Raw genomic sequence first — 27,280 nt, 5'->3', positions numbered from 1 at the left:
CCCTTTCCTCTGTGGGCAGGTGGAACCCTTTCTATGGCATTCTTTCTTAGGAGGGCGAGAGCCTCCTTGCGTAGCAAGGTGAGATGAGCCGGATTGTGTTTGGTTGGTGGCAAGTGTGGTGGAGGCTGCTTGAAAAGGAGAGAATAGCCATGTTCGACAATATTGAGCACCCATTTGTCTCTTGTGATAGAGTGCCACTCGTGAAGATGAGCAATAATACTTCCCCCCACCGGAGTGGTGTACAGTGTCGAGGGAAGCGAGACTTCATTGCTTAGTGGGTGCTTTTGGAATGGACTGTTGAGGTCTACTTGACCCTCGCTCCCTTGTGTTTCTTCGCTGAAACAGAGGGCGTCCCTGTCGTTGCTGAGACCTTTGCGACCAATGAGGGGTTTGAACCCTCTGTTGGAAAGGGCGTCTATCGTACGGTCTGTACCTCCGCCTGAAATCTTTCCTTCTTTCGAGGCCTACCGCCTTCATGGTATCCACCTCGGTCTTCATGCGGGCCATCTCTTCGTCTGCATGGGCACCGAATAGAGAATTCCCGGCAAATGGGAGATTCAGGATACGTTGTTGTGCCTCCTGTTTCAAGCCAGTGAGCCTCAGCCAGGAAGATCTCCTCGCACAGATACCATGTGCGTACCCATGAGCCGCCAAATCCGCCCCATCTGCTGCCGCGCTGATAACTTGGTTAGATACCAGGCATCCTTCCTGTAGAATCTCTTGGAAATCTTGCCCGTCTTCTCTGGGCAGTTTTTCTGTAAATCTACTGAGGGAATCCCACAGAGAACGATCGTACCTGCCCAGGAGCGCAGACGCACTAGAGACCTTCATTGCTGAAGCCGCTGTCCCGCACATCTTTCTTCCCAGAGAGTCTAAATGCCTGCTCTCTTTATCCGGGGGTACCGTGGATGAAGATGCCACCGAGTGGGTCTTTCGGGCGGCAGCTATGATCACTGAGTCTGGTGGCGGATCCTTCCTAAGGAATAAAGGGTCTTGCTCTGGAGCCTTGTACTTTTTAAGAATCCGAGCCGGGGCAGACTTAAGCGAGGCTGGGGCCAGAAAAGTGTCCATGGTCGGCTGCAACAAACCAGGCACTAGAGGCAGCAACTTTTTCGACGCTGATCTCTGTTGTAGTGTCTCAAAGATGATTGATGAGGAGGTAGATGGTTCTGGAACCTCTATATTGAGTTTCTGTGCTCCTCTTAGCAACACCTCGTTGAAAGTGGTTATGTCATCCACTGGTGAGACTCTAGCAGGTGGTGAATCTGTAAGAGTAGGTGAGTAACGCCCGACAGAAGAACCTGATGAAGACCAAGAGGGTGATCTTCTTGAGCGCGACCTGGATCTCCGTTGAGAGCGAGATCTGCTGCGGGACGCTGTAGCCGAGCGCCTAGGCCTCGCGGTCGGCTGTCGAGGAGCTGAACGAGCCCGTTCTGCCCCGGCTGTCGGCGATGGCGTTCTTGGCGGGGAGGCAGTGGGTGAATACATTCGCGAATATTGCGAATCTGGGGAGGCCGCTGGTCTGTTGAGGCTCTCCAGCCATCTCGGAGATAGGTTGATGGGCGAGACATGCCCAGGAGATGCTCTTGACCGAGAAGAGTCACTCGGTATGGAGACCACTGGAGACTGAGCCTTGTCTGGCGAGGGGCGATGTTCTGCTCCCTGTTGGACAGGTAAAACCTGCGTCGACGTCGATGGCTGTTTCGACGTCGAAGGACGCCCAGTCGGTTGGTCCTGCCTCGACGTTGAGTGCCTTGACGTCGAACGGCGTTCCTTGGACCTCGACCTGCTCGCCGTCGTGTGCCTCGACGTGGAGCGATGGGAGGTTGACGGCGGATGTTTCCCGTGCCGTCGTGGAGATCTCGACGTCGTGTGTCCTGACGTCGGGGGGCGCACAGCCTTTGGCGGCGACCGGGCATGCCGGCGGTGGCTCGACGTCGATCGGCGGGCTGCCGTCGACGGAGACCTGCCCCTGCTCTGATGTTCCCTCGACGCCGTTCCCTTCGACGTCGGGTGCGTCGCCGTCGACGGCGATCTATGCCGGTGGGACGGTGGTAGCGACGACGTCGACGGTGAACAAACAGGTATTTTCCTACCTGTCGACGTCGACCGGGCCATTCTCTCCTGAGAATGGCCTTCTGGATGCCTGGGGAGTGAGGAGGACGATGTTCTTTTCCTCTCCTGAAGCCCATGAAGTCGGATCTTCTCTCTGTCTTTCAGAGTCCTCCTAGACATGTTCTTACAATACTTACAAGTGTCAGGGCAGTGACTCTGAGGCAGGCACACTATGCACAGAGAGTGGGGATCTGACTGGGCCTTCTTCTTCCCACAAGCAGGGCATTTGACAAAAAGAGAAGGCATTTTTCTGTCAGAAAAAACCTTCCTAGCTCAGACAAAGATGTTACTTGTCGAGTGAAAAGTGAAAAAAAACGCTTTTTTAAAGAATTTTTCTGAGGAAAACTCAGAAAAACTGAGAGCTCAATGCTCCAGGATCCTCTCAGAAGAAGCCGGAAAAAAGAACTGACCTAACTGTGAACCAACTGTCACCTTTCCTTCACCCCTGAGGCATGGTGGGATACTGGAGGTGCTCAGGGTCTTAAAGGCACAGTGCCAAAGTTTTTATGGTTCTCCTGTGTTAACCTACATGCAGCCTATTGGCTAAGAATGCTTCATTGTTTTTCAATGCAGTTTTCTCTATTTTTTCACTAGAGTTTGCTACTGCTTACTTCCCCAAGCCTAGTTTTAGGAGCTTGGGTACTTATTTATGCTCTATTGTAGTATTTAAAAAAAAAAAAAAAAAAAAAACTTCATAGAAATAAAGCATTTTAGCCTGTTTTTAACATGATAGCCTGCATGACTGTTTGTTACACATGTATAATGTGTATATATTTTATATATGCTCCGGGGTCCCCGCACAAGGGCGGGAATATTCAATGTTTATGACTTTGATGAGGATCCCCTGGAAGAGAAGTAGATAATACTAATGCTCTCTTTTGGGGCAGTGCACTTGAGCAGTTAAGCTTATTAGAGGGTAGTGCAAAGCATTTGTTGTACACACGCAGGCAATAAATGAAGCACACACACTCGATGACTAACTCCAGGACAATTGTTTTATGTATCAAAAATATACTTTGTTACTTTATTTCTAGAACCACAAGATTCAAGTTGCAGGCAAGTACATTTGCAAGTAAGTATTCAACATACGCATCAATACCACTCTGTTGCAATTTTGCAAGGTAAACAGTTTTGAAGAAAATAGTAAATGTCTGTTTTAAAAGTTGACTGCAATTTTAAGAAAGTTCTTTGGGGGGGGGGGGGGGGGGTGAGTTGGCAAAGTTTCAAGATAAGTGCAAGACTTAAGATTTCAAATCTCTCGGGGGGATGCCGGACAGCGAGGGGGGGTCAAGGTAACCCCAAACATCCATCACAAGCAACATGGGGCCGGCCAGGTGCAGAGGTTAAAGTTGAGGTCGATTTAACATGGGCTTTAATGAAGACTGGAGGCAATCAGAATTAGACCTGCTTGCAGGTAAGTACCCACATCTTTGGAGGGCAGACCTGGGGGATTTAGAGGAGCACCGGAGGGGGGGCCCACAGGTCAGCAGCAAACATACACCCTCATCAGCACAGGGGCGGCCGGGTGCCAGGTGCAAACAGAGCGTCGGGCTCCCAGTGCATTCCTATAGGGGGACCCCAGAGGTCACAAAGATGCTGCAGGCGAATTCCAGGGGGTAAGGCCAGGGGGCTGCGGGTGCAGGGGTACCTTTTGGCGTTGGGAATCTTCGTCCAGTTCTGGTCAGGGGGTTCTCCAGATTTAGGCTGCAGGCATCGAAGTGTTGGACAGAACGGGTAAACCCAGGGTGGACACTTGGTCAGAATCACCTGGTGGCCAGCTCTAGTCGGTTGGCCCACCTGGACACGGTCCATGGGTGTCCGGTGCAGAAGGGGCATGACTCGTGGATCCGGGGCAGTTCTGGAGAACTTTGCTGGTGTTTTTTTCTGGACAGGGCTGCTGTCCCCGGGAGATCTTGGTCCTCTCTGGTGTGCAGCCAGTTCTCTTGGGGCTTTTAAGAGGTAGCTGGTCCTGCAGGTTGTGCCGCCTTTTGGTTGCAGGGCTTCAGAAGCTGGAGATAGGTCTATAAGGGCTCGGGCCAAGGCAGGTGGTGTCTTCAGTCTTCTCTGCTGGGGGTCGGCTTAGCAGTCCTCCTTTTCTTCTTGTCACCAGGAATCTGAAAAGCTGGGTTCAGGGTGAAGTCTTAGATCCTAGATTTAGGGGTGTTACAGGGGTCAGAGGACAGTAGCTTTCTGGTGTCCACTCCCTTTGGTGAGTGGGACACAGACCTAACCCTCTTGGTCCCTGTCCTCCAAACCAAGATGGAGGATTTTGCAAGGAGGGAGTCACTTTAGCTCAGGACACCTTAGGGTGGTCTCAGCTGAAGTGGTCACTCCTCCAAGTTTTTCTTAATTTTTTCCACTGGACTTGCCGCCAAAAGTCGGGCTTTGTCCGGGGGTGGGCATCTCCACTAGCTGGAGCGCCCTGGGGCACTGTAACAGGAGGACTGAGCCTTTGGGGCTCACCACCAGGTGTTACAGTTCTGCAGGGGGGAGTTGTGAAGCACCTTCGCCCAGTGTAGACTTTGTTTCTGGCCACAGAGCGCACAAAGGCTCTCACCCCATGTGGTCAGAAACTTGGCTGGAATTGGCACGCTGGCACAGACCGGTCAGTCCTGCACTAGAAGTCTGGCTAAAATACAGGGGGCATCTCTAAGATGCCCTCTGGGTGCATTTTTCAATAAATCCAACACTGGCATCAGTGAGGGTTTATTGTGTTGAGACGTTTGATACCAAACTTCCCAGACTTCAGTGAAGCCATTGTGGAGCTGTGAAGTTCGTAATGACAAACTCCCAGCCCATACACTCAGTATGGCCACACTGCACTTACAATGTCCAAGAATGGACTTACACATTGTAGGGGCATATCGCTCATGCAGCTATGCCCTCACCTGTGGTATAGTGCACCCTGCCTTAGGGCTGTAAGACCTGCTAGAGGGGTGAATTACCTATGCCAAAGGCAGTGGTTTGTGTATATGGCACCCAGAGAGGGGTGCGCTGTCGAATGTCTTTCTCCCCACCAGCACACACAAGATGTAATGACAGTGTGCATGTGCTTGGTGAGGGGTCCCCAAAGGTGGCACAATACATGCTGCACCCCTTGGGGTCCTTCCAGGCCACAGGGCCCTTGGTACCATGGGTACCTTTCACAGGGGACTTAACTGTGTGCCAACTGTGGAAGCAATGGTACATTTTTAGGGAAAGAACACTAGTGCTGAGCCGTGGTTAGCAGGATCCCAGCACACTCAGTCAAGTCAGCATCAATATCAGGCAAAATGTGGGTGGTTAACCATGCCAAAAAGAGCACTTTCCTACACTTATATACAGCTCCATCCGGGGCAGAAGGAAAATAACACAGAACTGCAGAAACAATGCTGTTTAAATCTTTCAGGCCCAGTCTGGGTCCTCAGGATATACTAAAAAGTGAGAAATCTGTGGTAAAAAAAATACCCATTAGGAAATGACATGTAAATGGTGCTAGGAAGAAATAAAAAAAAAAAGAAAACAAATTTAATGGCATTGAATGAAAATGTCACTTACCCAGTGTACATCTGTTCGTGGCATTAGTCGCTGCAGATTCACATGTGTGGCACAGTCCGCTGCCTGGTGTTGGGCTCGGAGTATTACAAGTTGTTTTTCTTCGAAGAAGTCTTTTTGGTCACGGGACCGAAGGACTCCTCCCTCTTCGGCTCCACTGCGCATGGGCGTCGACTCCATCTTAGATTGTTTTCCCCGCAGAGGGTGAGGATGGAGTTGTTTGGTATAAATAGTGCCCATGCAATGGAGTGAATATGTATGTACGTTAAGAGTTTCTAATAATTATTTACAAATGTTCAGATGTTTAAGATTTATGATCTACTTCTAAACGGCTACAGGCTTCCCGGGGAGGTGGGAGGGTACATGTGAATCTGCAGCGACTAATGCCACGAACAGATGTACACTGGGTAAGTGACATTTTCAGTTCGATGGCATATGTTGCTGCAGATACACATGTGTGGCATAGATTATAAAGCAGTTACCTCCCCTAAAAGCAGTGGTTTAGCCTGTAGGAGTTGAAGTAGTTTGGAATAATGTTCTTAGTACAGCTTGGCCCACTGTAGCTTGTTGTGCATTTAGTACGTCTACACAGTAGTGTTTAGTAAACGTGTGAGGCGTAGACCAGGTTGCAGCCTTACATATTTCGCTCATAGGAATGTTTCCTAGAAAGGCCATTGTAGCACCTTTCTTTCTGGTTGAGTGTGCCTTTGGTGTAATAGGCAATTGTAGGAAGTTGGCTCTGTATGTGCTATTTCAAAGTAAGGAATAGCATGCACAGAGTCCAAGGGTTCCCCTTAGAGGTAAAATAGTGGTAAAAAGAGATAATACTAATGCTCTATTTTGTGGTAGTGTGGTCGAGCAGTAGGCTTATCCAAGGAGTAGTGTTAAGCATTTGTTGTACATACACATAGACAATAAATGAGGTACACACACTCAGAGACAAATCCAGCCAATAGGTTTTGTTATAGAAAAATATCTTTTCTTAGTTTATTTTAAGAACCACAGGTTCAAATTCTACATGTAATATCTCATTTGAAAGGTATTGCAGGTAAGTACTTTAGGAACTTTAAATCATAAAAATTGCATGTATACTTTACAAGTTATTGACAAATAGCTGTTTTAAAAGTGGACACTTAGTGCAATTTTCACAGTTCCTGGGGGAGGTAAGTTTTGGTTAGTTTTACCAGGTAAGTAAGACACTTACAGGGTTCAGTTCTTGGTCCAAGGTAGCCCACCGTTGGGGGTTCAGAGCAACCCCAAAGTCACCACACCAGCAGCTCAGGGCCGGTCAGGTGCAGAGTTCAAAGTGGTGCCCAAAACGCATAGGCTAGAATGGAGAGAAGGGGGTGCCCCGGTTCCGGTCTGCTTGCAGGTAAGTACCCGCGTCTTCGGAGGGCAGACCAGGGGGGTTTTGTAGGGCACCGGGGGGGACACAAGCCCACACAGAAATTTCACCCTCAGCGGCGCGGGGGCGGCCGGGTGCAGTGTAGAAACAAGCGTCGGGTTCGCAATGTTAGTCTATGAGAGATCTCGGGATCTCTTCAGCGCTGCAGGCAGGCAAGGGGGGGGTTCCTCGGGGAAACCTCCACTTGGGCAAGGGAGAGGGACTCCTGGGGGTCACTTCTCCAGTGAAAGTCCGGTCCTGGGGGCTGCGGGTGCAGGGTCTCTCCCAGGCGTCGGGACTTTGGATTCAAAGAGTCGCGGTCAGGGGAAGCCTCGGGATTCCCTCTGCAGGCGGCGCTGTGGGGGCTCAGGGGGGACAGGTTTTGGTACTCACAGTATCAGAGTAGTCCTGGGGTCCCTCCTGAGGTGTTGGATCTCCACCAGCCGAGTCGGGGTCGCCGGGTGCAGTGTTGCAAGTCTCACGCTTCTTGCGGGGAGCTTGCAGGGATCTTTCAAGGCTGCTGGAAACAAAGTTGCAGCCTTTCTTGGAGCAGGTCCGCTGTCCTCGGGAGTTTCTTGTCTTTTCGAAGCAGGGGCAGTCCTCAGAGGATGTCGAGGTCGCTGGTCCCTTTGGAAGGCGTCGCTGGAGCAGGATCTTTGGAAGGCAGGAGACAGGCCGGTGAGTTTCTGGAGCCAAGGCAGTTGTCGTCTTCTGGTCTTCCTCTGCAGGGGTTTTCAGCTAGGCAGTCCTTCTTCTTGTAGTTGCAGGAATCTAATTTTCTAGGGTTCAGGGTAGCCCTTAAATACTAAATTTAAGGGCGTGTTTAGGTCTGGGGGGTTAGTAGCCAATGGCTACTAGCCCTGAGGGTGGGTACACCCTCTTTGTGCCTCCTCCCAAGGGGAGGGGGTCACAATCCTAACCCTATTGGGGGAATCCTCCATCTGCAAGATGGAGGATTTCTAAAAGTTAGAGTCACTTCAGCTCAGGACACCTTAGGGGCTGTCCTGACTGGCCAGTGACTCCTCCTTGTTGCTTTCTTTGTTCCCTCCAGCCTTGCCGCCAAAAGTGGGGGCCGTGGCCGGAGGGGGCGGGCAACTCCACTAAGCTGGAGTGCCCTGCTGGGCTGTGACAAAGGGGTGAGCCTTTGAGGCTCACCGCCAGGTGTCACAGCTCCTGCCTGGGGGAGGTGTTAGCATCTCCACCCAGTGCAGGCTTTGTTACTGGCCTCAGAGTGACAAAGGCACTCTCCCCATGGGGCCAGCAACATGTCTCTGGTGTGGCAGGCTGCTGGAACCAGTCAGCCTACACAGACAGTCGGTTAAGTTTCAGGGGGCACCTCTAAGGTGCCCTCTGGGGTGTATTTTGCAATAAAATGTACACTGGCATCAGTGTGCATTTATTGTGCTGAGAAGTTTGATACCAAACTTCCCAGTTTTCAGTGTAGCCATTATGGTGCTGTGGAGTTCGTGGTTGACAAACTCCCAGACCATATACTCTTATGGCTACCCTGCACTTACAATGTCTAAGGTTTTGTTTAGACACTGTAGGGGTACCATGCTCATGCACTGGCACCCTCACCTATGGTATAGTGCACCCTGCCTTAGGGCTGTAAGGCCTGCTAGAGGGGTGTCTTACCTATACTGCATAGGCAGTGAGAGGCTGGCATGGCACCCTGAGGGGAGTGCCATGTCGACTTACTCGTTTTGTCCCCACTAGCACACACAAGCTGGCAAGCAGTGTGTCTGTGCTGAGTGAGAGGTCTCCAGGGTGGCATAAGACATGCTGCAGCCCTTAGAGACCTTCCTAGGCATCAGGGCCCTTGGTACTAGAAGTACCAGTTACAAGGGACTTATCTGGATGCCAGGGTCTGCCAATTGTGGATACAAAAGTACAGGTTAGGGAAAGAACACTGGTGCTGGGGCCTGGTTAGCAGGCCTCAGCACACTTTCAATTGTAAACATAGCATCAGCAAAGGCAAAAAGTCAGGGGGCAACCATGCCAAGGAGGCATTTCCTTACACAACCCCCCCCCAAACGAAAGAGGATGAGACTAACCTTTCCCAAGAGAGTCTTCATTTTCTAAGTGGAAGAACCTGGAAAGGCCATCTGCATTGGCATGGGCAGTCCCAGGTCTGTGTTCCACTATAAAGTCCATTCCCTGTAGGGAGATGGACCACCTCAACAGTTTAGGATTTTCACCTTTCATTTGCATCAGCCATTTGAGAGGTCTGTGGTCAGTTTGAACTAGGAAGTGAGTCCCAAAGAGGTATGGTCTCAGCTTCTTCAGGGACCAAACCACAGCAAAGGCCTCCCTCTCAATGGCACTCCAACGCTGCTCCCTGGGGAGTAACCTCCTGCTAATGAAAGCAACAGGCTGGTCAAGGCCATCATCATTTGTTTGGGACAAAACTGCCCCTATCCCATGTTCAGAGGCATCAGTCTGCACAATGAACTGCTTAGAATAATCTGGAGCTTTTAGAACTGGTGCTGAGCACATTGCCTGTTTCAGGGTGTCAAAGGCCTGTTGGCATTCCACAGTCCAGTTCACTTTCTTGGGCATTTTCTTGGAGGTGAGTTCAGTGAGGGCTGTCACAATGGATCCATATCCCTTCACAAACCTCCTGTAATACCCAGTCAAGCCAAGGAATGCCCTGACTTGAGTCTGGGTTTTTGGAGCTACCCAGTCCAGAATAGTCTGGATCTTGGGTTGGAGTGGCTGAACTTGGCCTCCACCTACAAGGTGTCCCAAGTAAACCACAGTTCCCTGCCCTATCTGGCATTTGGATGCCTTGATAGAGAGGCCTGCAGATTGCAGAGCCTTCAAAACCTTCCTCAGGTGGACCAGGTGATCCTGCCAGGTGGAGCTAAAGACAGCAATATCATCAAGATAAGCTGTGCTAAAGGACTCCAAGCCAGCAAGGACTTGATTCACCAACCTTTGGAAGGTGGCAGGGGCATTCTTTAAACCAAAGGGCATAACAGTAAACTGATAATGCCCATCAGGTGTGGAGAATGCTGTTTTCTCTTTTGCTCCAGGTGCCATTTTTATTTGCCAGTACCCTGCTGTCAAGTCAAAGGTACTTAGGAATTTGGCAGCACCTAATTTGTCTATGAGCTCATCAGCTCTTGGAATTGGATGAGCATCTGTCTTGGTGACAGAATTGAGCCCTCTGTAGTCCACACAAAACCTCATCTCTTTCTTTCCATCTTTGGTGTGAGGTTTGGGGACTAAGACCACTGGGCTAGCCCAGGGGCTGTCAGAGCGCTCAATCACTCCCAATTCCAGCATCTTGTGGACTTCCACCTTGATGCTTTCCTTAACATGGTCAGACTGTCTAAAGATTTTGTTCTTGACAGGCATGCTGTCTCCTGTGTCCACATCATGGGTACACAGGTGTGTCTGACCAGGGGTTAAGGAGAAGAGTTCAGGAAACTGTTGTAGGACTCTCCTACAATCAGCTTGCTGTTGGCCAGAGAGGGTGTCTGAGTAGATCACTCCATCTACTGTGCCATCTTTTGGGTCTGATGACAGAAGATCAGGGAGAGGTTCACTCTCTGCCTCCTGATCCTCATCTGTTACCATCAACAGATTCACATCAGCCCTGTCATGGAAGAGCTTAAGGCGGTTCACATGGATCACCCTCTTGGGGCTCCTGCTTGTGCCCAGGTCCACCAGGTAGGTGACCTGACTCTTCCTTTCTAGTACTGGGTAAGGGCCACTCCATTTGTCCTGGAGTGCCCTGGGAGCCACAGGCTCCAGAACCCAGACTTTCTGCCCTGGTTGGAACTCAACCAGTGCAGCCTTTTGGTCATACCAAAACTTCTGGAGCTGTTGGCTGGCCTCAAGGTTTTTGGTTGCCTTTTCCATGTACTCTGCCATTCTAGAGCGAAGGCCAAGTACATAGTCCACTATGTCTTGTTTAGGCTCATGGAGAGGTCTCTCCCAGCCTTCTTTAACAAGAGCAAGTGGTCCCCTTACAGGATGACCAAACAGAAGCTCAAAGGGTGAGAATCCTACTCCCTTCTGTGGCACTTCTCTGTAAGCGAAAAGCAGACATGGCAAGAGGACATCCCATCTCCTTTTGAGTTTTTCTGGGAGCCCCATGATCATGCCCTTTAATGTCTTGTTGAATCTCTCAACTAAGCCATTAGTTTGTGGATGGTATGGTGTAGTGAATTTATAAGTCACCCCACACTCATTCCACATGTGCTTTAGGTATGCTGACATGGAGTTGGTACCTCTGTCAGACACCACCTCCTTAGGGAAACCCACTCTGGTAAAGATACCAATGAGGGCCTTGGCTACTGCAGGGGCAGTAGTCGACCTAAGGGGAATAGCTTCAGGATACCTGGTAGCATGATCCACTACTACCAGGATATACATATTTCCTGAGGCTGTGGGAGGTTCTAGTGGACCAACTATGTTCACACCCACTCTTTCAAAGGGCACCCCCACCACAGGAAGTGGAATGAGGGGGGCCTTTGGATGCCCACCTGTCTTACCACTGGCTTGACAGGTGGGGCAGGAGAGGCAAAACTCCTTAACCATGTTGGACATATTGGGCCAGTAGAAGTGGTTGACTAACCTCTCCCACGTCTTGGTTTGTCCCAAATGTCCAGCAAGAGGAATGTCATGGGCCAATGTTAGGATGAACTTCCTGAACAGCTGAGGCACTACCACTCTCCTAGTGGCACCAGGTTTGGGGTCTCTGGCCTCAGTGTACAGGAGTCCATCTTCCCAATAGACCCTATGCGTTCCATTTTTCTTGCCTTTGGACTCTTCAGCAGCTTGCTGCCTAAGGCCTTCAAGAGAGGGACAGGTTTCTTGTCCCTTACACAGCTCTTCCCTTGAGGGTCCCCCTGGGCCTAAGAGCTCAACCTGATAAGGTTCAAGCTCCAAAGGCTCAGTTCCCTCAGAGGGCAGAACTTCTTCCTGAGAAGAGAGGTTCCCTTTCTTTTGCTGTGTTGCAGTTGGTTTCCCAGCTGACTTTCCTGTTCTCTTGGTAGGCTGGGCCATTCTTCCAGACTCCAGCTCTACTTGTTCACCCTGTGCCTTGCATTGTGCTCTTGTTTTCACACACACCAGTTCAGGGATACCCAGCATTGCTGCATGGGTTTTTAGTTCTACCTCAGCCCATGCTGAGGACTCCAGGTCATTTCCAAGCAGACAGTCCACTGGGATATTTGAGGAGACCACCACCTGTTTCAGGCCATTGACCCCTCCCCATTCTAAAGTAACCATTGCCATGGGATGTACTTTTCTCTGATTGTCAGCGTTGGTGACTGTGTAAGTTTTTCCAGTCAGGTATTGGCCAGGGGAAACCAGTTTCTCTGTCACCATGGTGACACTGGCACCTGTATCCCTCAGGCCCTCTATTCTAGTCCCATTAATTAAGAGTTGCTGTCTGTATTTTTGCATGTTAGGCGGCCAGACAGCTAGTGTGGCTAAATCCACCCCACCCTCAGAAACTAGAGTAGCTTCAGTGTGGACCCTGATTTGCTCTGGGCACACTGTTGATCCCACTTGGAGACTAGCCATACCAGTGTTACCTGGATGGGAGTTTGGAGTGGAACCTTTCTTGGGACAGGCCTTGTCTCCAGTTTGGTGCCCATGCTGTTTACAGCTATGACACCAGGCCTTTTTGGGATCAAAGTTTTTACCCTTGTACCCATTGTTTTGTGAAGAGGCTCTGGGCCCACCCTCCTGTGCAGGTTTTTGGGGGCCTGTAGAAGACTCTTTACTATTTTTAGTTTTGGTTGTCTCATCACCCTTCCCCTGGGGAGTCTTTGTGACCCCTTTCTTTTGGTCACCCCCTGTTGAAGTCTTGGACACCCTTGTCTTGACCCAATGGTCCGCCTTCTTTCCCAATTCTTGGGGAGAAATTGGTCCTAGGTCTACCAGATGCTGATGCAGTTTATCATTGAAACAATTACTTAACAGGTGTTCTTTCACAAATAAATTGTACAGCCCATCATAATTACTTACACCACTGCCTTGAATCCAACCATCTAGTGTTTTCACTGAGTAGTCAACAAAGTCAACCCAGGTCTGGCTCGAGGATTTTTGAGCCCCCCTGAACCTAATCCTGTACTCCTCAGTGGAGAATCCAAAGCCCTCAATCAGGGTTCCCTTCATGAGGTCATAAGATTCTGCATCTTTTCCAGAGAGTGTGAGGAGTCTATCCCTACACTTTCCAGTGAACATTTCCCAAAGGAGAGCACCCCAGTGAGATCTGTTCACTTTTCTGGTTACACAAGCCCTCTCAAAAGCTGTGAACCACTTGGTGATGTCATCACCATCTTCAAATTTTGTCACAATCCCTTTGGGGATTTTTAACATGTCAGGAGAATCTCTGACCCTATTTATATTGCTGCCACCATTGATGGGTCCTAGGCCCATCTCTTGTCTTTCCCTTTCTATGGCTAGGATCTGTCTTTCCAAAGCCAATCTTTTGGCCATCCTGGCTAACTGGATGTCCTCTTCACTGGGGCTATCCTCAGTGATTTCAGAGGTGTTGGTCTCTCCTGTGAGGGAACCAGCATCTCTGACTATTATTTTAGGAGTCAGGGTTTGAGGGACCCTGTTCTCCCTAGATAGGACTGGTAGGGGGGAATTGTCCTCCAAGTCACTATCCTCTTCCTCTGAGTTGCCACCCTCAGAGGGGTTGGCCTTTTCAAACTCTGCCAAAAGCTCCTGGAGCTGTATTTTGGTAGGTTTGGGGCCCATTGTTATTTTCTTTATTTTACAGAGTTACCTTAGCTCCCTCATCTAAAGATGGAGGTAAGGTGTGGTGTCGAGTTCCACCACAGTCACATCTGTGCTAGACATTTTGCTTCTAAAAGTTGGAATACTTTTTAAGAATCTACAACTGGTTCTAGAATCTAATTCAAACTTTTATAAACTTTTAAACTCTAAAAGAAATGCTAAACAGGATCTAACACAAGGCCCTAGCAGGTCTTTTAAGAATTTAGAAAACTTTTCAAATTGCAAAAATCAATTTCTAATGACAATTTTGGAATTTGTCGTGTGATCAGGTATTGGCTGAGTAGTCCAGCAAATGCAAAGTCTTGTACCCCACCGCTGATCCACCAATGTAGGAAGTTGGCTCTGTATGTGCTATTTCAAAGTAAGGAATAGCATGCACAGAGTCCAAGGGTTCCCCTTAGAGGTAAAATAGTGGTAAAAAGAGATAATACTAATGCTCTATTTTGTGGTAGTGTGGTCGAGCAGTAGGCTTATCCAAGGAGTAGTGTTAAGCATTTGTTGTACATACACATAGACAATAAATGAGGTACACACACTCAGAGACAAATCCAGCCAATAGGTTTTGTTATAGAAAAATATATTTTCTTAGTTTATTTTAAGAACCACAGGTTCAAATTCTACATGTAATATCTCATTTGAAAGGTATTGCAGGTAAGTACTTTAGGAACTTTAAATCATAAAAATTGCATGTATACTTTACAAGTTATTGACAAATAGCTGTTTTAAAAGTGGACACTTAGTGCAATTTTCACAGTTCCTGGGGGAGGTAAGTTTTGGTTAGTTTTACCAGGTAAGTAAGACACTTACAGGGTTCAGTTCTTGGTCCAAGGTAGCCCACCGTTGGGGGTTCAGAGCAACCCCAAAGTCACCACACCAGCAGCTCAGGGCCGGTCAGGTGCAGAGTTCAAAGTGGTGCCCAAAACGCATAGGCTAGAATGGAGAGAAGGGGGTGCCCCGGTTCCGGTCTGCTTGCAGGTAAGTACCCGCGTCTTCGGAGGGCAGACCAGGGGGGTTTTGTAGGGCACCGGGGGGGACACAAGCCCACACAGAAATTTCACCCTCAGCGGCGCGGGGGCGGCCGGGTGCAGTGTAGAAACAAGCGTCGGGTTCGCAATGTTAGTCTATGAGAGATCTCGGGATCTCTTCAGCGCTGCAGGCAGGCAAGGGGGGGGTTCCTCGGGGAAACCTCCACTTGGGCAAGGGAGAGGGACTCCTGGGGGTCACTTCTCCAGTGAAAGTCCGGTCCTGGGGGCTGCGGGTGCAGGGTCTCTCCCAGGCGTCGGGACTTTGGATTCAAAGAGTCGCGGTCAGGGGAAGCCTCGGGATTCCCTCTGCAGGCGGCGCTGTGGGGGCTCAGGGGGGACAGGTTTTGGTACTCACAGTATCAGAGTAGTCCTGGGGTCCCTCCTGAGGTGTTGGATCTCCACCAGCCGAGTCGGGGTCGCCGGGTGCAGTGTTGCAAGTCTCACGCTTCTTGCGGGGAGCTTGCAGGGATCTTTCAAGGCTGCTGGAAACAAAGTTGCAGCCTTTCTTGGAGCAGGTCCGCTGTCCTCGGGAGTTTCTTGTCTTTTCGAAGCAGGGGCAGTCCTCAGAGGATGTCGAGGTCGCTGGTCCCTTTGGAAGGCGTCGCTGGAGCAGGATCTTTGGAAGGCAGGAGACAGGCCGGTGAGTTTCTGGAGCCAAGGCAGTTGTCGTCTTCTGGTCTTCCTCTGCAGGGGTTTTCAGCTAGGCAGTCCTTCTTCTTGTAGTTGCAGGAATCTAATTTTCTGGGGTTCAGGGTAGCCCTTAAATACTAAATTTAAGGGCGTGTTTAGGTCTGGGGGGTTAGTAGCCAATGGCTACTAGCCCTGAGGGTGGGTACACCCTCTTTGTGCCTCCTCCCAAGGGGAGGGGGTCACAATCCTAACCCTATTGGGGGAATCCTCCATCTGCAAGATGGAGGATTTCTAAAAGTTAGAGTCACTTCAGCTCAGGACACCTTAGGGGCTGTCCTGACTGGCCAGTGACTCCTCCTTGTTGCTTTCTTTGTTCCCTCCAGCCTTGCCGCCAAAAGTGGGGGCCGTGGCCGGAGGGGGCGGGCAACTCCACTAAGCTGGAGTGCCCTGCTGGGCTGTGACAAAGGGGTGAGCCTTTGAGGCTCACCGCCAGGTGTCACAGCTCCTGCCTGGGGGAGGTGTTAGCATCTCCACCCAGTGCAGGCTTTGTTACTGGCCTCAGAGTGACAAAGGCACTCTCCCCATGGGGCCAGCAACATGTCTCTGGTGTGGCAGGCTGCTGGAACCAGTCAGCCTACACAGACAGTCGGTTAAGTTTCAGGGGGCACCTCTAAGGTGCCCTCTGGGGTGTATTTTGCAATAAAATGTACACTGGCATCAGTGTGCATTTATTGTGCTGAGAAGTTTGATACCAAACTTCCCAGTTTTCAGTGTAGCCATTATGGTGCTGTGGAGTTCGTGGTTGACAAACTCCCAGACCATATACTCTTATGGCTACCCTGCACTTACAATGTCTAAGGTTTTGTTTAGACACTGTAGGGGTACCATGCTCATGCACTGGCACCCTCACCTATGGTATAGTGCACCCTGCCTTAGGGCTGTAAGGCCTGCTAGAGGGGTGTCTTACCTATACTGCATAGGCAGTGAGAGGCTGGCATGGCACCCTGAGGGGAGTGCCATGTCGACTTACTCGTTTTGTCCCCACTAGCACACACAAGCTGGCAAGCAGTGTGTCTGTGCTGAGTGAGAGGTCTCCAGGGTGGCATAAGACATGCTGCAGCCCTTAGAGACCTTCCTTGGCATCAGGGCCCTTGGTACTAGAAGTACCAGTTACAAGGGACTTATCTGGATGCCAGGGTCTGCCAATTGTGGATACAAAAGTACAGGTTAGGGAAAGAACACTGGTGCTGGGGCCTGGTTAGCAGGCCTCAGCACACTTTCAATTGTAAACATAGCATCAGCAAAGGCAAAAAGTCAGGGGGCAACCATGCCAAGGAGGCATTTCCTTACAGCAATTCTCTTTTGGCTTTAAGATAGCATGTTTGAATGCATCTGACTATCCATCTAGCAATGCCTTGTTTAGAGATTGGATTTCCTATGTGTGGTTTTTGAAAAGCTATGAACAGTTGTTTTGTTTTTCTGATGAGCTTTGTTCTGTCAATGTAATACATTAGTGCTCTTTTGATGTCTAATGTATGTAGTGCCCTTTCAGCCACAGAATTTGGTTGTGGGAAGAACACTGGCAATTCTACTGTTTGATTTAAATGGAATGGTGAGATTACTTTTGGCAGAAATTTTGGATTTGTTCTTAGAACTATTTTATTGTTGTGTATTTGAATAAATGGTTCTTGTATGGTAAATGCCTGTATTTCACTTACTCTTCTGAGGGATGTGATTGCAATGAGAAATGCGACCTTCCAGGTTAGATATTGCATTTCACAGGAATGCATGGGTTCGAAAGGTGGACCCATGAGTCTTGTTAAGACGATGTTAAGATTCCATGAAGGAACTGGTGGTGTTCTTGGTGGTATAATTCTTTTTAGCCCTTCCATGAATGCTTTAATAACTGGTATTCTAAATAGAGACGATGAATGAGTAGTTTGTAGGTAAGCAGATATTGCTGCGAGGTGTATTTTTATAGATGAAAAAGCGAGATTTGCTTTTTGCAAATGTAGTAAGTATCCTACTATGTCTTTAGTAGAGGCATGTAATGGTTGTATTTGATTGGAATGGCAGTAGTAAACAAATCTTTTCCACTTAGATGCATAGCAGTGTCTAGTGGAAGGTTTTCTAGCTTGTTTTATGACCTCCATGCATTCTTGTGTGAGGTCTAAGTGTCCGAATTCTAGGACTTCAGGAGCCAAATTGCCAGATTCAATGATGCTGGGTTTGGATGCCTGATCTGTTGTTTGTGTTGTGTTAACAGATCTGGCCTGTTGGGTAGTTTGACATGCGGTACTAGTGAAAGGTCTAGTAGAGTTGTATACCAAGGTTGTCTTGCCCATGTGGGTGCTATCAGTATGAGTTTGAGTTGGTTTTGACTCAACTTGTTTACTAGATATGGAAGGAGAGGGAGAGGGGGAAAAGCGTACGCAAATATCCCTGACCAACTCATCCATAGAGCATTGCCTTGTGATTCGCGGTGTGGGTACCTGGATGCGAAGTTTTGGCATTTTGAGTTTTCTTTTGTTGCGAACAAATCTATCTGGGGTGTTCCCCAAATTTGAAAGTACTTGTTCAGAACTTGGGGGTGAATTTCCCATTCGTGGACTTGTTGGTGGTCTCGCGAAAGGTTGTCTGCTAGTTGGTTTTGTATTCCTGGAATAAATTGTGCTATTAGGCGAATGTTGTTGTGAATCGCCCACTGCCAAATTCTTTGTGTTAGGAGGCACAATTGTGTTGAGTGTGTTCCTCCTTGTTTGTTTAAATAATACATTGTTGTCATGTTGTCTGTTTTGACAAGAATGTATTTGTGTGTTATTATGGGTTGGAAGGCTTTTAACGCTAGAAATACTGCTAACAGTTCTAGGTAATTGATATGAAATTTTGTTTCGTGTATATCCCATTGTCCTTGAATGCTGTGGTGATTGAGGTGTGCTCCCCACCCTGTCATGGAAGCGTCTGTTGTTATAACGTATTGAGGCACTGGGTCCTGAAATGTCCGCCCTTTGTTTAAATTTTTGCTGTTCCACCATAGAAGCGAGAGGTATGTTTGGCGGTTTACCAACACCAGATTTTGAAGTTGACCCTGTGCCTGTGACCATTGTGATGCTAGACACTGTTGAAAGGGTCGCATGTGTAGTCTTGCGTTTGGGACAATGGCTATGCATGATGACATCATGCCTAGAAGTTTTAGCACATGTTTTGCTTGTATCTTTTGGTTTGGAAACATAGCACTTATTACCTTGTGGAATGCCTGCACTCTTTGTGGACTTGGAGTGGCAATTCCTTTTGATGTGTTGATGGTTGCTCCTAGATATTGTTGTGTTTGACACGGTTCTAGGTGTGATTTTGTATAGTTGATGGAAAACCCCAGTTTGTGAAGGGTTTGTATGACAAATGTGGTGTCGTTTGCGCATTTTTTTACTGTGTTGGTCTTGATTAGCCAATCGTCTAGGTAAGGGAACACATGTATCTGTTGTCTCCTGATGTGTGCTGCTACTACTGCTAGACATTTTGTGAACACTCTTGGTGCAGTTGTTATTCCGAATGGCAACACCTTGAATTGGTAATGTATTCCTTTGAATACGAACCGTAGGTACTTTCTGTGAGAAGGGTGTATTGGTATATGAAAGTACGCATCCTTTAGGTCTAATGTGGTCATGTAATCTTGCTGTTTGAGCAGTGGAATGATGTCTTGTAGTGTGACCATGTGAAAATGGTCCGATATGATGTAGGTATTTAGTGTCCTGAGATCTAATATTGGTCTTAATGTTTCGTCTTTTTTTGGAATTAGAAAGTACAGGGAGTAAACTCCTGTGTTTTTTTGTTGTACTGGTACTAACTCTATTGCATCCTTTTGCAGTAGTGCTTGAACTTCTAGTCCTAAAAGTTCTAAATGTTGTGGTGACATTTTGCGTGTTTTGGGGGGGATGTTTGGTGGGAAGTTGTGGAATTCTATGCAATAGCCATGTTGGATTATTGCTAATACCCAATTGTGTGTTGTAATCTGTTGCCAAGATTGGTAGAATTGGCTTAGTCTTCCCCCCACTGGTGTTGAGTGAAGGGGTTGCGTGACTTGAAAGTCACTGTTTAGGTGGAGGTGTTTTTGGAGTCTGGAATCTTCCCCTACTCCTTGGGAATTGACCCCCCCGATATCCCCTGAAACCTCCCCTTTGGAAGGAACCCTGATATGGTGTGGTTCTTGTTTGTTGGCTGGTGGTGTCTGTGGGTTGGCCACAAAACCCCCCTCTAAATGGAGTTTTTCTGAAAGAGCCTCTGTTCTGCGGGGAGTAGAGTGCGCCCATGGCCTTGGCCGTGTCTGTGTCCTTTTTAAGTTTTTCAATGGCTGTGTCCACTTCAGAGCCAAAAAGTTGTTTCTCGTTGAAGGGCATATTAAGGACAGCCTGCTGGATTTCAGGTTTGAAGCCTGAAGTGCGTAGCCAAGCGTGTCTCCTTATGGTGACAGCAGTGTTGACTGTTCTCGCTGCAGTATCGGCTGCGTCTAGTGAAGAGCGGATTTGATTGTTTGAGATCGTTTGTCCCTCTTCCACTATTTGCTGCGCCCTTTTTTGGTATTCCTGGGGAAGATGGTCTACGAGAAGTTGCATCTCGTCCCAGTGTGCTCGGTCATATCTGGCCAGCAGCGCTTGTGAATTTGCGATGCGCCACTGGTTGGCTGCCTGTGATGCCACTCTTTTCCCTGCCGCATCAAATTTTCGGCTTTCTTTGTCCGGAGGTGGGGCGTCGCCAGATGTATGTGAATTTGCTCTCTTGCGAGCTGCCCCTACTACCACGGAGTCAGGTGGTAACTGCGAAGTAATAAACGCTGGGTCTGTGGGTGGTGGTTTGTATTTCTTATCCACCCTTGGGGTGATGGCTCTTGATTTTACGGGCTCTTCAAAAATTTGTTTTGCGTGCCGTAACATTCCTGGTAGCATTGGGAGACATTGATATTGGCTGTGTGTAGCCGAGAGGGTGTTAAATAAAAAATCATCCTCTATAGGATCGGAATGCAGTTGGACATTGTGGAATTCTGCTGCCCTAGCCACCAGTTGCGAGTATGAGGTACTGTCCTCTGGCGGTGACGGCTTTGTGGGGTATGACTCGGGATCATTGTCCGGCACTGGGGTGTCATACAGGTCCCAAGCGTCTTGATCCTGATCGTCATGACTTATGGTAGTTTGCGCTGGTGAGTGCATTTGTGGCGGTGTTTGTGCCGGCGATGCCTGTGGTGGAGAGGGCGGAGGCGTGACTTTTTTAACCACTTTGGCTTGTGGTTGTGCGTCATCCTTTGGAAGTTCGATCCTTCCTTTCCTCATGATTGGGGGAAGGGTTGATATTTTCCCTGTGTCGTGCTGGATGTACAGTCTCTTTTGTGTGTAGTCCGATTCTACACTTTGGAGCTCTTGTCCAAATCTGTGCATTTGGCCACTTATTCCTTGTTCCTCTGAGTAGGATGAAGGTGTGGTATTTTTCGGCGCAGAGAGAGAATCTTTTTTCGGTTTCGGCACCGACAGAATTTTTGTTCCTTTCGGCATGGATTCTCGGTGCCGATGTTTTTCGGTGCCGGTATCTTGTTTTTGTCTCTCGGAGCCGCTTTCTCGGCTCCGAGGTTGCTCCATGGCGGTCCCTCGACCGGAGTCGGGTGTCTTCGCTATGGGCGTGCCCTTTTTCGGCGCCTTCGACGGGTCGCCTGTTTTATGGGTCGAGCCATGGCCTGTTGGCAGTGGCGTCCCCTGGGCTTTCGGTTTGTCGATGGATTTACTTTTCGACGTCTTACTCACGGTTTGTTGCTGTTGTTCGACGTCGGAGTCTCCGGATTCTGATTCCGGAACCGAGAATGTTTCCTCTTCCTCGTCGAAACGTTGTTTTGTCGACGTGGACGCCATTTGTTGACGCCTGGCTCTTCGGTCCCGGAGTGTTTTTCTGGACCGGAAGGCTCGACAGGCTTCACAGGTATCCTCCTTGTGCTCGGGGGACAAGCACAAGTTACAGACCAAGTGCTGATCTGTATAAGGATACTTACTGTGACATTTTGGGCAGAAACGAAACGGGGTCCGTTCCATCGGCTTCGATGTCGCACGCGGTCGGGCCGACCAGGCCCCGATGGGGGATCGAAACTACCCCAAAGTCTTCCGATGATCGGTGTCGATGTACCTAACTATCCCGATACCGAACGGAACAATACAGACGCTTTCTTCCGAGATTCTGACTAACTTTCCGAACCGAAACACGGAGCGAAAAGGAATACGTCCGAACCCGACAGCGGAAAAAAAACAATCTAAGATGGAGTCGACGCCCATGCGCAATGGAGCCGAAGAGGGAGGAGTCCTTCGGTCCCGTGACCAAAAAGACTTCTTCGAAGAAAAACAACTTGTAATACTCAGAGCCCAACACCAGGCAGCGGACTGTGCCACACATGTGTATCTGCAGCAACATATGCCATCGAACAAACTGTTTCCTATTCTGGGTTTCCTGCACCACCGGGTGCACTTCGAAGAAATCCATCAACAAAAACGTTTTAAAAACAAGTATCAGCAAATTCACTTTTACTCAAATTTCAAATGTATGTGGTTCACATGAAATTATTTCAGTGGCCTAATCATGACACAATATGTAGGCACAAACCCTAATCACAAACTGACAGGTACTTACTCGTGAACGGTTCAGACTTGAAAGACCACCAGTTGCTATGCCAGATGTATTACTTCTGGCACCTACATACTGTAAAAATTCTTCAGGGCTGCTTACCACTCTGCGATAGAGACAAAAAAGAAGAAAAAAAAAAAAGAAAAAACCTTGAAATACACAAATACTCCAAATTTAATCTCTTCAACACACTCAGCATTCCCCAGCCAATCCTCTCTATCTGAAAGATCAAGTATCTTTTCCTCTGAAAAAGTCTCCTGTTCAGGTTTCCTTCCATGAAGTGCCAAAACATTTACTGTACCAGGTAAAGTAGGACAGCACCTGCCTCTTGTCTGCAACTTTATAATAGAGTCCAAATGAAAACAGTTGGAGATCACTCATGGAGTACGGGCTCTACCTGATCAGGGGAGACTCGAATGGTGCCCATCCATACAACATCAGGGGTACACACGAACGTGGACTGACTGAACACCATATCATCTCCAAACCATTTCTTTGTGATAAGGGAAATAATAAGGCATCCTCAGGGTGCCATGCCAACCTCTCACTGCCTATGCAGTATAGGTAAGACACCCCTCTAGCAGGCCTTACAGCCCTAAGGCAGGGTGCACTATACCATAGGTGAGGGTACCAGTGCATGAGCATGGTACCCCTACAGTGTCTAAACAAAACCTTAGACATTGTAAGTGCAGGGTAGCCATAAGAGTATATGGTCTGGGAGTTTGTCAACCACGAACTCCACAGCACCATAATGGCTACACTGAAAACTGGGAAGTTTGGTATCAAACTTCTCAGCACAATAAATGCACACTGATGCCAGTGTACATTTTATTGTAAAATACACCCCAGAGGGCACCTTAGAGGTGCCCCCTGAAACTTAACCGACTATCTGTGTAGGCTGACTCGGTTTGTGGCAGGCTGCTAAAACTAGACATGTTGCTGGCCCCATGGGGAGAGTGCCTTTGTCACTCTGAGGCCAGTAACAAAGCCTGCACTGGGTGGAGATGCTAACACCTCCCCCAGGCAGGAATTGTCACACCTGGCGGTGAGCCTCAAAGGCTCACCTCCTTTGTGCCAACCCAGCAGGACACTCCAGCTAGTGGAGTTGCCCGCCCCCTCCGGCCAGGCCCCACTTTTGGCGGCAAGGCCGGAGAAGATAATGAGAAAAACAAGGAGGAGTCACTGGCCAGTCAGGACAGCCCCTAAGGTGTCCTGAGCTGAAGTGACTCTAACTTTTAGAAATCCTCCATCTTGCAGATGGAGGATTCCCCCAATAGGGTTAGGATTGTGACCCCCTCCCCTTGGGAGGAGGCACAAAGAGGGTGTACCCACCCTCAGGGCTAGTAGCCATTGGCTACTAACCCCCCAGACCTAAACACGCCCTTAAATTTAGTATTTAAGGGCTACCCTGAACCCTAGAAAACTAGATTCCTGCAACTACAAGAAGAAGGACTGCCTAGCTGAAAACCCCTGCAGAGGAAGACCAGAAGACGACTACTGCCTTGGCTCCAGAAACTCACCGGCCTGTCTCCTGCCTTCCAAAGATCCTGCTCCAGCGACGCCTTCCAAAGGGACCAGCGACCTCGACATCCTCTGAGGACTGCCCCTGCTTCGAAAAGACAAGAAACTCCCGAGGACAGCGGACCTGCTCCAAGAAAGGCTGCAACTTTGTTTCCAGCAGCCTTGAGAGAACCCTGCAAGCTCCCCGCAAGAAGCGTGAGACTTGCAACACTGCACCCGGCGACCCCGACTCGGCTGGTGGAGATCCAACACCTCAGGAGGGACCCCAGGACTACTCTGATACTGTGAGTACCAAAACCTGTCCCCCCTGAGCCCCCACAGCGCCGCCTGCAGAGGGAATCCCGAGGCTTCCCCTGACCGCGACTCTTTGAATCCAAAGTCCCGACGCCTGGGAGAGACCCTGCACCCGCAGCCCCCAGGACCTGAAGGACCGGACTTTCACTGGAGAAGTGACCCCCAGGAGTCCCTCTCCCTTGCCCAAGTGGAGGTTTCCCCGAGGAATCCCCCCTTGCCTGCCTGCAGCGCTGAAGAGATCCCGAGATCTCTCATAGACTAACATTGCGAACCCGACGCTTGTTTCTACACTGCACCCGGCCGCCCCCGCGCTGCTGAGGGTGAAATTTCTGTGTGGGCTTGTGTCCCCCCCCGGTGCCCTACAAAACCCCCCTGGTCTGCCCTCCGAAGACGCGGGTACTTACCTGCAAGCAGACCGGAACCGGGGCACCCCCTTCTCTCCATTTTAGCCTATGTGTTTTGGGCACCACTTTGAACTCTGCACCTGACCGGCCCTGAGCTGCTGGTGTGGTGACTTTGGGGTTGCTCTGAACCTCCAACGGTGGGCTACCTTGGACCAAGAACTGAACCCTGTAAGTGTCTTACTTACCTGGTAAAACTAACAAAAACTTACCTCCCCCAGGAACTGTGAAAATTGCACTAAGTGTCCACTTTTGAAATAGCTATTTGTGAATAACTTGAAGAGTATACATGCAATTGAAATGATTCAAAGTTCCTAATGTACTTACCTGCAATACCTTTCCAACAAGATATTACATGTTAAATTTGAACCTGTGGTTCTTAAAATAAACTAAGAAAAGATATTTTTCTATACAAAAACCTATTGGCTGGATTTGTCTCTGAGTGTGTGTACCTCATTTATTGTCTATGTGTATGTACAACAAATGCTTAACACTACTCCTTGGATAAGCCTACTGCTCGACCACACTACCACAAAATAGAGCATTAGTATTATCTATTTTTACCACTATTTTACCTCTAAGGGGAACCCTTGGACTCTGTGCATGCTATTCCTTACTTTGAAATAGCACATACAGAGCCAACTTCCTACAGATATGCCATCCAATCACAAATGACTCCTCTAGTGAATTTCTCCAGACTGGATCCAGAAAACGTATTACTGGTGTTCCTGCATGACAGTCGTTGGTGCAGTGTGACTTTGCTTTAATGCCATACCACTCTGGAAGTGATGAACAGAGCTGCATGTAAATACCACCCATGTCTTGACTTCCCCGCCATTGTTGTGACTTCCCGAGTAGGTGGTTGAAGGTTGAGAACCTTAGCCGCTCTTTGCACAACCATGGAAAGGAGATGCTATCTTTGGTGGTAGGGTCTATGATGAAACTAGTCCAGTGTCCATGGAGGTTTCCATACCATTGGCATCCTGGAGGTCCTCCTACCAGTTCTCATCTTGATAAGGCTGCACACTAATATCCCTAGGATCAAATCCCTCATTATCAGTCTATGCCAAACAATTCATGAAGTACATGGTGGTTAAAGGGTGGTGGCTCAGATAATTGAGCGCACAACCTCAGTCGGGCGGTGCAGTCCCAGCTTCGGACAGCACTATGAGTTGGCAGTCATCGTCTGGAGTGAATGGTGACGTGTCTGTGGATCGCGTTTTGGCATGGGGTGTGACACCTGAGAGGGGGTTGGTTCACTTGTCAATATGGAGCATGAGAAGATCCAGAATGCCCAGCCACCAAAGGTCCAACTGGGGGTCCTCTTGGCTCCGTGGGGCATTAAAACGTGCCACAGGGAGCCATTATTCTGAAAATAAGCTGAAGCATGGCTTCATGGAAGTTCTAGATTTGCTGTGGTATTGCTGACATCAATGCAATAATGCTATGCAAAAGCACAGGTTGCCCTCCATGTCGCTGGCTTACAAATGTCATTTGAGAAGCAGAGGCAGCACCCACAGGAGTGCCACAGGACGGGGACACAGGAGTCGCAGAAGAGGCCCACCCAGCATTACAAAAGAGGATACCATGCTGCAGGAGAACCACGTAGGAGGCTATGATTTGCAGGATGGAGTGCTGGGGGCTGGAGCTACAAGTCGCCTGAAGATCCCTTGGAGGGGATGCAAACAAGCCTTGGCAGCTGCAACAGACGTGGTGCACAGGGGTACTGTCCTGTGTGGGAAGGCAAAGGCTTACCTCCACCAAAGTTTGACAGCTGGCAGACAGGACCAAGAGTACTACTCTGGCGGTCGTCGCTTGCTGTAGGTGTCTGCGGTTGCAGGGGAGTGACTCCTTCACTTTAAGGGAGATTCCTTCTTCTTCTTCTTCTTGTGCAGGCTAAAGAGTTGCACTCTTCTGAAGATGCATGGCAAGGGAAATGTTGCAAAGATGGCAGGAGCCTTGGAAACAATGTTACTGAAGAGTCCTTCTTGGAAACAGCGTGTCGGGTCCTGGAGGTTCCAGTCGCAGTTCCGGAGGCCAGAAGTTAAAGTAGAGGTTGGAGAGGAGCCCTGTTGGAATCTTGCAAGCCGAATCTGAGGAGCCACCCAAGAGAGAGACCTTAAATAGCCATGAAAGGGGGATTGGTCACCTAACCAGGTAAGCACCTGTCAGGAGGTGGCTCTGACGTCACCTGCCTGGCCTGGACACACTAATGCTCCCAGAGTTCCCTGCCAACCTTAGAAACAAGATGGCAGAACCTAAGGACCCTCTGGAGGAGTTCTAAGCACCACCCCTGTGGTGGTGATGGACAAGGGAGTAGTCACTCCTCCTTTCCATTGTCCATTTTCGCACCAGAGCAGGAACTGGGGGTCCCTGAACCGGTGTGGACTGGTTTATGCACAGAGGGCACCAAATGTGCCCATCAAAGCAAACCAGTGGGGAGGGTAGCCCTCCCAAGCCAGTCACACCTATTCCCAAAGGGAGAAGGTGTTACCTCCCTCTCCCAAAGGAAACTCTTTGTTTTGCCTTCCTGGGCTTGCTCAAGCACCAGGAGGGCAGAAACCTGTGTGAGGGGTGGCAGAAGCTGGGCTGCCTGGAAAACCCTTTAAGACTGGTGGTAGCAATGCTGGGGGTCCTCTAAGGAGCCCCCAGAGTGCATGGAATCATACTTCCAATACTTGCAACAGTATTGGGGTATGATTCTGACATGTTCGATACCAAACATGCCCAGGTTCGAAGTTAGTATTATGTAGCTAGACATAGGTAGTGACCTATGTACATTACAAGCATAAAATGTATCTGGACTTTGTGGGGCACCTCTGCTAGTGCCGGGGTGCCCTCACACACAGGTACCTGCAACCTGCCCTCTGCCCTGAGAGGGCCTACCACAGGGGTGACTTATAGTGTTGTAGTCAAAACGGGTGCATGCACCCTTTTCATGTAGGCTGCAATGGCGGGCC

General features: G+C 49.2%; 1 protein-coding gene across 1 annotated transcript in view; it reads right to left on the bottom strand.

The window, feature by feature from the left end:
- The window catches only part of LOC138296834 (exportin-5-like), a 723,294-nt gene that overhangs the window by 361,130 nt on the left and 334,884 nt on the right, over window positions 1-27,280 (bottom strand). Inside the window, exon 18 of the mRNA XM_069236301.1 lies at window positions 22,111-22,210. Coding sequence (XP_069092402.1) covers window positions 22,111-22,210 — 100 coding nt within the window. The remainder of the gene's footprint in view (window positions 1-22,110; window positions 22,211-27,280) is intronic.

This window comes from Pleurodeles waltl, chromosome 5 (genome assembly GCF_031143425.1).
Source record: "Pleurodeles waltl isolate 20211129_DDA chromosome 5, aPleWal1.hap1.20221129, whole genome shotgun sequence".
Taxonomy (NCBI): domain Eukaryota; kingdom Metazoa; phylum Chordata; class Amphibia; order Caudata; family Salamandridae; genus Pleurodeles; species Pleurodeles waltl.
The sequence above is the reverse complement of the archived record's forward strand: the minus strand, read 5'-3'. Positions and strand labels throughout refer to the sequence as shown.